The following is a 12,009-nucleotide window of genomic DNA, read 5'->3' on the forward strand; positions in this document are numbered from 1 at the left end:
CTATTGCTCCTCCTCGTCTTCTTGCTCCTCCTCGTCTCCTTTCTCCTCCTTCTGCTGCTCTCAGTCTTTCCCAACAGTAAATAATTCATACCACCAACATCACACCAGGCGAGGCATACAAAGCTCTTTTAAATCCAGGATTTCAAACATCAAAACAATCTGCCATGTCCATGTTAATTTACTGTGAACACTAAAATACTGTCATTTGCTGCTGCCCATTAGAATGCAGCAGATAACGTCGTACGAGACGAGCAGCTTTATGAGCATCACTGCAGTAATATCCCTTCAGTCATCCGCACTCGTCAGCGTTAGCACACGCGACACAATAAGTGTTAGCTGACAAATGTGCACTTTTTAAATGAGTCTGACAGATGTTTGTATTTGATCGGTCAGCCAGTGTTGACACGAACAGGATCATGATGTAATCTGACGCTTGTATAACACACAACTCTGTCATGCTGCCACAGAAAACCAAATAGGTTTGTTTTTGTATTAAAAACGTTTTATTTGACTGACTAATTTCACTTCACTAACTGCAGCCGTCTCACTTGAAATGAATAACCTTTTTTTGTTTTAGCAGCGAGGAGTCATTACTTCAACAAAAGGTCAGTCTCATCCATTTTAAATAAGGAGAGACAGCACTGGAGTTCCTGACATCCAGCTGTGTTGAACTTCGGTGCCCCCTGGTGTTTGAGTCTGCATCATGAACTTGATGATTTATAATTGGAACACAAATGAAACTGCACCCTCTGTGAAGTAGGACTGCATGTATGTGGTTATACAATTGACCTTGTTTTTAGAGTTATTTCAAAGTTATTTCAGGTTATTTATGTCAAGTTATTTTTACCAACCTGTTACAGACAAGATGAAAGGAAAATCATAAAGATTAATATTATTATATTAGAGAATATCGGTTTGATTTTAAATAGAACTTACACAGTAATATAGACACATATATTAAGTACATTACAACTCAGACGGATGCAATTCAGTTGAAAATCCATCATACTTTACAAGAGATTTAGAAAAGTTTCAATCTTTTATACAATAAAATGCATCCCTATCACTATCAAAAACAGAAAATAGATCAAATATAATGTTGTGAAACATTTCCTGCTTAGGAGCTTGAATCAAGCTGGACTCTGATATCACAGGCAGCAGATAATGTCACTCAATTACAGAAACAGTATCTTTGTAATAGCATGACCGTATAAGTGTCACTTTTTAATGAATTTTTACTTTGATTGTTTTTATAATAATACAATTCTGGTCTTAAGATGTCCTTGTTTTGGATAAGAATGACTAAAACATTTAGACTGATATTATAATTATGTTAATAACAGTACTTCAATTAACAATTTTGATTTTTTTAATTACATTTACTTTTTATTTAATTTAACAATTTATTTTATTATTTTTTTTTACCTTTTTTAAGATCACAATACTGAACGATGTCCAACATGTCACATGATGAACAAAACAACATGATCGCCTTAGCATTTATTAGCTAAAATGCTAAATGTTTAGCTTAAAACGCCAACATTTTCCTTTGTGTCCGTTTTCTTTTTAAATTGCCGTTTGCTGCGACTACTTAAATGACCAAATGTGGGGTAAACAAAGCTTTACCAAATCAAGCATTTACTCACTTGAGTAAAACACATCATGACAAAATAGGACCACATTTTACCAGACAGTTGACGTCCATCCCAGCCTCCAGCAGCGTCTGCACGGCGCTGTAGTGTCCGTTGCGTGCGGCCAGGTGGAGCGCCGTGTGGCGGCGAGTGTGGCAGGTCATGAGGTTGGGGTGAGCATTGACCAACATGCACACCACCTGGAAAGAAGAGACACAAACAATGTGTAGAGCCAGTTCAAAGTGAAGGGTGCATGACCCCAGCACAGGCAGAATATCAACCACTGAATTACGTTCTTCTAACACTGACCCCAGCCAATCAGAAAGAGATATACAAGAGGCTCCATTCAAAGTTTCCTCCTCCATGTTCTTTGCATGTTAACGCTAAACCTCAGTCGACTGTTGCACAAACTGCTGCAGCTTCCACCGCTGGGACTCCCCTTCATTACGATGCAGAGAAACCCGGCATATATAAATTATTCATCCACTCAGAAAAACCTGTGTAGCTCCACTCAACACCTCCACAGAGCAAGGCAGTGGTTGTGCATCTACATCGACACACATTTGTGGGATGTACCCGCCTTTTTGACTTGTTTAAATTATGAACTGTGGAGTGAAGACGCTGTTAGGGAAACTCCTGTTTTAAGATAAGAGGCTTGATAGATCCCTCAGTCTAGTGGAAGTTTACTCCACATTAAGGATAAAGAAAATCCATGTAAGATTTTGTGTGAGTCGCGTCCTCAGAACCACGTCATCATGAAAGCACGCTGACCTGCAGGCGGCCGTAGAGAGCAGCCAGGTCCAGAGGCGTCTCCTGCCGACTGTTCCTCATGGTGGGATCGGTGAGCTCCTGCAGCAGCACTGAGACCACCTCCGAGTGACCGTACTGGGCCGCACAGTGGAGCGCTGTTTCCATCTCATGGTTCTGTGGATCGAAAGAGTAGTTAGTGGCATGAACATACTGCAGTGAGAGAATAAAGAAAAAATAAAAGACTTGCAAAAAATAGGTTTCATCGGTTCCATCTATCCTTATTTATTAACAACTTTCTATTCACCAAACATCGTGACAGCTCTTACTACTGTCCTTTGAACTCACTCCTTCATCATCCTTGTTAGTCATCTACAACCACTCCACCCTACCTGCACTCTCCTCTTCACCTCCCTTGATCCCCATACATTACCCTGATCCCAATTACTCTTCCTGAATCTCCATAGCTCCTCTTCTACTGACTTTCATTCCTCTTGAGCAAGATATTTTATAACATTTCTATGTTTTAACTATAATTACCACTAGGTTATAGTAAGTGCAAGTATTCTTACTATAGTAGTCCAAAAGTGCAAGTTGCAGTTGTTATAGTCATACTAATATTATTAGTTTACAAAGTCTTAGAACAAACATCAACTTGTTTTCCCAGATATATCGATTTACATTTTCAGCTACTTTAGTAGCTAAATGCATGGGCCAAGATATCAACATCTAAGTACTGAGTACCAGTAGTTAGTACTTGGTATATCAGTAGGGGTACAAAAACGGTACTGAAGGTTGTGATGAAGGATGTATTTTTCTAAACCTGTTTCATAAGATAAATAAGAAAAGATAGTAAACATACTGCAAATCTAAATTAAATTCATGTTATGTTTACTTCACACTAAAGAACTACAGTTAGAATCAGAATCATCTTTATTAGAAGTCAATATGACAATATACACATTACATAAACAAATATTCTTCGTCAGTGACTCCTTGGGGAAGTTTACATTTTGTTGACACAGAATATAGAATAGAAAAAATAGAGTAGACTTCAATAATATACAACAAAATATACAAACCTACTGTATGGTTATCATTAACTACATGAAAAATAAGTAAATTAGGTGAATAAGACTCAATTAACTTTTTCGTCCATCACGCAATAACAACACACGATGCTTCATCCATCTTGTGAGTGGAATAACATGCTGACACCACAGTCTATACATATCTACGCACACATGAATCATGTTTTGACACTGAAAAAGCATTTTGGTCGGTGCCACAAAAGTTACGAAGTTTGAAACCCAGCCCTAGTTCTTGGCAGGCCAGATTCGGCCCCCTAAAGCCTCGAGTCCGACTCACAACCATAAAACTAAACCCAGATTTGTGTCTTGATATAATTCCAGTGTTATTTCAAACCCCTCTTCAGTCAAGATTTATGAACCGCAGAAGCCTCTAACTACTCACTCCCTACATCAACATTAGAAAAGTTCCCTCAAGACAACGAGCCACTTCATTTGTCTGCAGAACACTCGGAGACGATGACAAAGGAGCATGGGATTTCTGCCGGAGCTAATAGGAGGAACAATTACAGCGAGAAATGGTAATGAATGTCAATTACACTCGGAGAGTGATGATTGTGTTTCCTGTTTGGTTGCAATCAGAGAAGGTTCTGCCGGCTGTGAGGGGGATGTGGTCTTGGGGGAAAACATCTCATTGGCCGATGCCCGCCTGATGCACTGCTGGATCACTTCTGCACTTGTGTGTGTGCTTAAGTGTGTATCCATATGTGTGGGTACTTCACTGTTCTCACTCCACGGTATCTCTTCATCTGGTCCTGCTCACTGGGCTAAATTGGACCTCTGAGCTGATCGAGAGGGAATGTGAGAGAAGCCTTGACGAAACAGCAGAGGTTTTAATATGCAGGTTGTAAAGAAAGCTTTTGTATCACGTTAGGGACAAGTCTATATGTGATATCTACTGCAGTGTGTGAATCATGTGACCATGTGGCCCCATATCAATTTGCAAAGATCTATGTGTGAAAAACAGATGAACTCCCCATAGACTTCTCATGCTCGCTTCCTTTTACTCTCCCTGCTCAGGCATCCATCACAATTCCCCTTCTATTGTCCCACGACACAGTCTTACAGTTATTACTGGACGATTGCTGGACCCCCGAGACCACCGGCAGAGTTTTAAACCAGTCATGTGATTCAGAGGAGTGCAAGAATTGGCTGCAACTCTATGAAGGTTAATACAATAAACAAGGCTGGGGGCTATTTGGCAGTTTTTTCTCTGTGTGTACTTGATCCAAACATGATTTATATTTGGTTGTTAAATGCTTTACCACATTGGGTTGGAAGTTTTTTTTTTTAACGAAGTAGTTTTAGATGAGTTTTGGTAATGTGTTGCTTTTTAGAATTGTAGGGGAAAATGTTTATTCATTTTGATGAAGAAACTTGGGCCTGGGGATGAACTTCCTCCAAAAAGAAATTAAGCCTCAACGAGAATAGTTGTCCCGGAAAACGAAAACAGGTTCGTATTCTACTCTCGTTTGTGGCAGACTTTCAAAGACTAACTGCACTATAAAACAGAAGTACTCCTTCTAGAACGAACACATTCAACTGTCAACACTGGTTGAGAGTAATTCCCGTTTAAATGTCTGCAACAAACGACCGTAAAATATACACTTGTTTAAGTTTTTCCTGGTAAATGTTTCTCGTTGAGGCTTCAATACAAGATGGACATAACATGCTGCTAAAATTATAGGTTTTTTTTTTTTTTATATTAATAATATATATATAAATATTTTAATATTTCTTACCTTGTTAACCTATATGAGCCTTCTTGATTAGAAGCAGCCATCATGAGGTTTTTGGGAATTTCCAATCATGATGTGTTTTCTATCAGAGTTATTTTAATTATATTTCAAAGAGGTGTGCATATAAAAATACACAATTAAATACAAAAATGTACCTTTTTAAACATAAAAAGCACTCTTTTTCTTCATAATTTAAGTCATTTTGCTCACCCCTGCCATGATTGTTTTACGGAGGAAGAGCCTGAAGATTGTTTTTATCTTGGGCTCATCTGCAAGTTACCAAATACAAGTTTGTTTTACCATGTAAATTAAAAAGCTTATCAGACAGAGTTGGGGCGTGACCGAAGCTGGAGCAGCGTTTGTTTGTGTGAACACACACACGCCGTGTTGATGGACTGATACGCAGGATGAGCTTATTCTCCCAAACTGCTGCTCATAATCCCCTCAGCTCAAGTCGGTGCCAGGGGAGGCATCAGAGAATGAACCCCGGCTGAAAATAAATGTCACACAAGGTGAAACATTTGTTTGATGCTAATAAAGCAGATTCTCGGCGTAAAGCTGTGGAAGACACGACCCACGAGCGGATGCCGGTATCACAGATGGGTTCAACGCAAGTGCATATCATCATTAATGCCAACAAATTCGCACCTGAGATTGTGCCAACACATGGTGGAGTTTTGATCCAAGCAACAACTGGATCTGAAGCTCTTTAAAACATAGGACTCAGAACGAAGCGTCTTGTCTCAGGAGACAAAGACTATTGATGACATGAAAATGTCAACTGACATTGACGAAGATGTTACAAACACTCGGGTTCGTCACTAGTCCACACTTACGCAGATCAGCATCCAATTGCACCAAACCATGGCCTAAACATGTGGTTTTCAGAGTGTCATGTTTCAAATATTAATATATACTGTGTATATATATATATATATATATATATATATATATACGTATATATATTTAACGATATACCCTGAACATACAATACACAGAACTAATACATAAACGTCTTAATAATTCCCAATTCTTAACAAATAATAAATATTAAATTTAGAAATGCGCTCTAAGGTAAGGTAAGGTAAGGTAAAACTTTATTGATCCCTCAGGAGGTCTCCTTTGGGAAATTGTTTTTTACCAATAGCCAGCAATTTTTCATAAACAATAAAAAATAATACATAAAAAATAAAGTAAGAAGAACATAAAGAGGAAGAACAAGATGACACAATCTAAGTCTAAAGACAAAGACAAAGAACATAGGTCAAGGAAAAAAAACAACAAAAAAAACAACAAAGACAAAGATACAAAGACTAACATGGAACAGAACATCCAGATACTTTCACTCCACTCCTGCCCCCGAACTCAGAATTGTACAATTTAATAGCCCGAGGGATGAATGAGTCCCTGAGTCTATTTGTTTTGCACCTGGGTAGGAGCATTCGTGCACTCATTCTGCTTCTCTGCTCACTGATGACAGTGTTCAGAGGATGACTGTCATCATCCATGATGGACAGCAGTTTGTTCAACGACATCCTCTCAGCAACTGTCACCAGTGAGTCCAGCTTCATTCCAACCACAGAACCAGCCCTCCTGATCAACCTGTCCAACCTGTTGACACTCCTCTTGGACACATTTCCACCCCAACACACCACAGCATAGAACAGGACACTGGCCACCACAGACTGGTAGAACATGCAGAGGAGCTTCTTGCAGATGTTAAATGATCGAAGCCTCCTCAGAAAGTACAGTCTACTCTGAACCTTCTTATACACATGGTCTGTGTTGCAGGACCAGTCCAGTTTACTGTCCATCCACACACCGAGGTACTTATAGTTGTCCACTATCTCCACCTCGTCGCCTCTGATGGACACTGGACGTGGCTTTGTCCTGGACCTCCCGAAATCCAAGACCAGCTCCTTGGTTTTTGAGGTGTTCAGCTGCAAGTGGTTCCTCTCACTCCAGTCCACAAAGTCACGTATCAGACTCCTGTACTCGTCTTCGCTGTTGTCCCTGATGCATCCAACAATGGCAGTGTCGTCAGCATACTTCTGGACGAGACTCAGCTCTGAGTTGTAGCAGAAGTCTGAAGTGTAGATGGTGAAGAGGAGAGGGGCCAGTACTGTCCCCTGAGGTGCTCCTGTACTGCACACCATAGTGTCAGACTTGATGTCCTTCAGCCTGACATACTGTGGTCGATCAGTAAGGTAGTCCGTAATCCAGGAGACCAGACCAGGGTCCACATGCATCTTAGTCAGTTTGTCCTGCAGCAGAGTGGGTTGGATAGTGTTGAAGGCACTAGAAAAGTCCAGGAACAGGATTCTCACTGAACCGCTTCCTTTATCCAAGTGGGAGTAGGTCCGATGCAGGAGGTGAAGGATGGCATCTTCCACACCAACTGCTGGCTGGTAGGCAAACTGCAGGGGGTCTTGCGCGTGCTGGACTTGTGGCGTGAGATGTTTGAGGACCAGCCGCTCCAGTGTCTTCATCAGCTGCGAAGTCAGTGCCACCGGTCTGTAATCGTTCAGCACACTCGGTCGGATCTTTTTAGGGACTGGAACGATACAGGAAGTCTTCCACAGAGTTGGTACTTTCCCCAGCCGTAGACTGAGGTTGAAGACATGCTGGAGTGGCTCAGCTAGTTCAGCAGCGCAGGTCTTTAGCAGTCGAGCAGATACCTTATCAGGACCAGCAGCCTTCCCTGGACGAATCCTCCGAAGTACATCCTGTACCTGGAGTGAGGTGAAGCTGGGAAGTGGTTCTGTGGAGCTGGGGGGGGCACAAGAAGGTGGGGCAGGTCCTGAGGCGGGCAGCAGTGAGGGTGAGGTGACCTGCTCAAACCTGTTGAAAAAGTTGTTCAGTCCATTTGCCTCATCCACCGTGTCCACTGCAGTCAGAGAGGCCTTGGTCTTGTGTCCAGTGATGGTTTTAACACCATCCCAGACCTCTCTTATTTCTTCTCGGCTCAGCTTCTCCTCCAACCTCCTCCTGTAGGTGTCCTTTGCCTCCTTCAAGCATCGCTTCACCTCCTGCTGAGCTGACCTCATGGCGTCCCTGTCTCTGCTCCTGAATGCCACTTTCTTCCTGTTAAGGACATCCTTGACCTCCTTTGTTACCCACGGTTTATTATTAGGGTAACAGCGGACAGTCTTAGTAGGGGCGACAACGTCCAAGCAGAAATTTAAATAATCTGTTAGACAGTGTGTCTGTCCCTCGATGTCCTCACCATGAGACCTCAGCAGCACATCCCAGTCTGTTGTTTCAAAGCAGTCTCTGATGGCGTCCTCCACAGCTGGTGTCCACTTTCTGATTGTCTTAGTGGTCACAGTCTGTCTCTGCACCAGAGGAATGTACTGTGACTGAAGGTGGACCAGGTTGTGATCGGACCTTCCAAGTGGAGGAAGAGGTTTGGCTCTGTAGGCGTCCTTCAAGTTGGAATAAAGAAGGTCAATTGTCCTGTTATTCCTGGTGGGACAATCCACGGCCTGATGGAAAGTAGGCAGAGTAGAGTCCAGGTCTAAAAGTGGATATAACTTATTTTTAAGTATTTCTGGCCATAGGCTAATGGAATATGGGGGGGCCTTGGCATGGGAAAGTTTAGGAACCCCTGCCTAGTAGGACAATCTTCCACTTGGAAATCCACTTCCAAGTCCATGGTCATTTCTACTTGCCCTGAACCAACAATTTTACTTGCCCAACATGTAAATTACATATTTCTATGCTTTCATACAGAAATGATCATTCTAGATGAATGCACTATTTAGCATCTAACAATGTTACAGTGTAACTACAAGATGACCGGGGTTATGATTCTTCTAGCCTTCCATATTTAAACTTTGTGTGGATCCAAGCTCACTCAAAAAATGTCAGTCAGAAGAAGATACAGTTTTGTGGCTGCATTGACAGTACCTAAGGTCACGAAGATGACCATCCCAAGATTTTACCATCCACCAATTTCTGGTAGCATTTCAGTCAAAGACTGTTTTAAAGGCTAATTTAATAGAATTATTTATTCTGAGACTGACAATCAGTTTATCCAGAGTGCCGATTATATATATATACTGTATATATATATGCACAACCTCTCGCCCTCTCCTAGAGATGTCTTAACAACAAAGGAAAGAAAAGCCAAGAAAATAACACTTTCGGTATCGACTGGCCAGGCCCATTAGGCGAGAAACTTTTGGAAAATCAAAGGTATCCAATGTCGATCACTGCCTACAAGCATAATAGCAACCGTCGCGCTAATAATTATTTAGATTAATTTTAACAATAGACTGCATTTTCCCCCAAAAAAGCACATTTGATTCAGAAAGAGGATGTATGTTTGGAAAAAAAAGGGGCCAAGTTGATAACGATGGAATAGGCCACACATTCTTTAACAAACCACAAGAAACGCTTTTTTTTTCTTTTGTTTTGAATGGAGCACAATAAATGCCTCAAATTAAATTCAGAGCTTCCTATTTAAACATCAAATGAGTTAGTGGGAAGATTCTGCTCAGAAACTAAAGTGATATGATAAAATCTATTTCCAAAGTCTTCTGTCCCTTTTTAAACCCGAGCTGTCCAAATATAAACATTTTCTTTACCATCTAAAATATGCTTTTATGCAATGAAACGCGTTTCCCATATCACTGCAATCTTAACCTCAATCTGTAATTTATTTGTGGTAAGATAAATCTGTTTTTCTTTCATTTTATAGGGAAAACCCAGAGGCGAAGGGAGGCATGCTGGGAGAACGACATGACATAACTTTTTTTTTTTTAATACATTCGTCATAAGACAACATCCTTTAGGCTCAGGGTGACTGTGTGTTTTGGCAGCAGTGGGTGTGGCCCTGGACCATGTTTGAGTAAAGATTTTCCCAGCATGCTCTTTTTCATCAGGGGCCAACGTTCACACGGCGACCGCCTGGAAACATGTGGTTTCATTTCACATGTGGTAGTAGCAGGAGCACATGATAGGGATCGGGAAGAGTGAAAACTGTGAGAATATAACACCAACTGCCAGAGAAAACAGCACGATATTTGTAAAAACGTGGAGCAGTGACTTATTGACCTTTGCCTTATTTCACCCCTCCTAAATTCTGACAGAAGGCCTCGCTGCACCTGGAGAAATGCCTGCAGGAGGTTTCACTGTGTTCAGCCACATGCAAGTGTAAAAGTTAAGCAGTTGTCTTGACTAACAAGCTCTTTTGTTAATGTCTGTGATTCCTGGGAGAGTAAAGAGGATAAGGAAGGGAAAGCTGTGACCCTCCATCCTCTGTGGGTGGAAAGCAAAACATTCTTGCAGACTGCAGAAAAGAGGGGACATACTCGGCCCATTTACTCACCCTAAAGAAACAGGAAACAGACCAAATGCGGTTTTTAGTAGTTAACAAGCATGATGTGAGATAAGAATTGATACCATGGAACTACTTTATTTTTAAAAGAAATTACATATTCACATTGCATTCATATGCCAGCACTTTTTTGTGTACCGTTCAGGCACCAGCACCGTTTCAAAAGTTATACTTTGGCACCGGTATACAGTAAAATACCCATCCCTAGTCCTAGCTTATGGTACCTGCTGAGTAGTGAGTCTGACAATGTGAAATTGTAAACAACCTGTGTGCCCAATTTGTTTTTGCACCATGTACTGGTTTAATGTTGGCATGATATTCTCATGAAGCCCTTCAGCTAAAACGGTAAGTATAAAATGGTATGAATTGCAAAAAAGCACATTAAGTGCATGATACAAATCCATCTCACCATAATGCTGAATCGGCAAGAGCTTGTGACTGTATGTTCGTGTAGATTTCCATCACTCAGCTCATGGTCACTCAAAGGGTTCCAAAGCAATGCAACTGGACTGAATAGTTAAAGCTGTAGACTGGCTTCTATGCAACAAGATGGTACCATATAGAGTGTGTTTTTAAAAAATATTTTCACTAGTTAACAGGTTTATTTTCTTAGTAAACTTGACCGAGACGAGCGTCTGGATATTTCAAGAGTGACAGGCTAATGTTTCTCAAGAGAAAATCTGGTCTTTTTTCTAAATAAAACACAATTTAGACAGAAATAATCAATATCACTGAAATTATACAATTTTTATACAACTTTTATTTCCTATCTTTGCAGGTCGGTAAATAATTCCTCTCAGACCAGTACCGGTTGAGGACCACTAATACTTTACCAATACCGTCTCATCTTTGAATATACTGATCCAACTGAAGAATGTTATTCTCGGTCACTTGTCACATCTTAAATTGAAGCATTTCACGGTGTCATTTGTCACCTTTTGTCGGACATGTGGAAGCGGAGATGTCAAGACAATCAAAACTCATCAGTGAGACCGAGATGAGGAGGTTCAGTGTCAGACTGCTCCACCAGTGAGCACTGCTTGCACACGACTATGTTGCCATCTCCCTTCATGAAAACTATAATCACTGATAATGTTAGTTCAAACAGGCATTAGTGTTAACACACACAGAAACACACACACAGTTGAATAACACTTTCTCACGCATACATTTTCCTGTGATCGCAACCCAGCAAAAAAAAAGCTACTGGGACCAATTAGGCAACAAACAGTGGACCAGAACGGTTGCACTCCCAACTAATAACTTTGCCTCATCTCTAATAATCCTCTACTGGCTTCACGGAGTCTCGGGCCCACCTACTCGCTCTTTCCCATCAATCACATGCTTCTGCGGACGAATTATAGTCCACACACTCTCACTATATGTCACCTTGTGCGGAGAGGTGAACACAAACATTATGGTCTCTACAGATGACAAAGAGTTGCTGCAGTTGAACACACACT

General features: G+C 41.1%; 1 protein-coding gene across 3 annotated transcripts in view; it reads right to left on the minus strand.

Moving 5' to 3' along the window:
• anks1b (ankyrin repeat and sterile alpha motif domain containing 1B) overlaps positions 1-12,009 on the minus strand; it is a 186,727-nt gene that overhangs the window by 126,975 nt on the left and 47,743 nt on the right. For all 3 annotated transcript variants that reach the window (XM_087787324.1, XM_087787323.1, XM_087787322.1), the window contains exons 4-5: positions 2,403-2,555; positions 1,688-1,831 (exon numbers count right to left, since the gene is read on the minus strand). In XM_087787324.1, the coding sequence (XP_087643450.1) occupies positions 1,688-1,831; positions 2,403-2,555 (297 nt within the window). The remainder of the gene's footprint in view (positions 1-1,687; positions 1,832-2,402; positions 2,556-12,009) is intronic.

Source organism: Callionymus lyra, chromosome 3 (genome assembly GCF_982586985.1).
Source record: "Callionymus lyra chromosome 3, fCalLyr1.hap1.1, whole genome shotgun sequence".
Taxonomy (NCBI): Eukaryota; Metazoa; Chordata; class Actinopteri; order Syngnathiformes; family Callionymidae; genus Callionymus; species Callionymus lyra.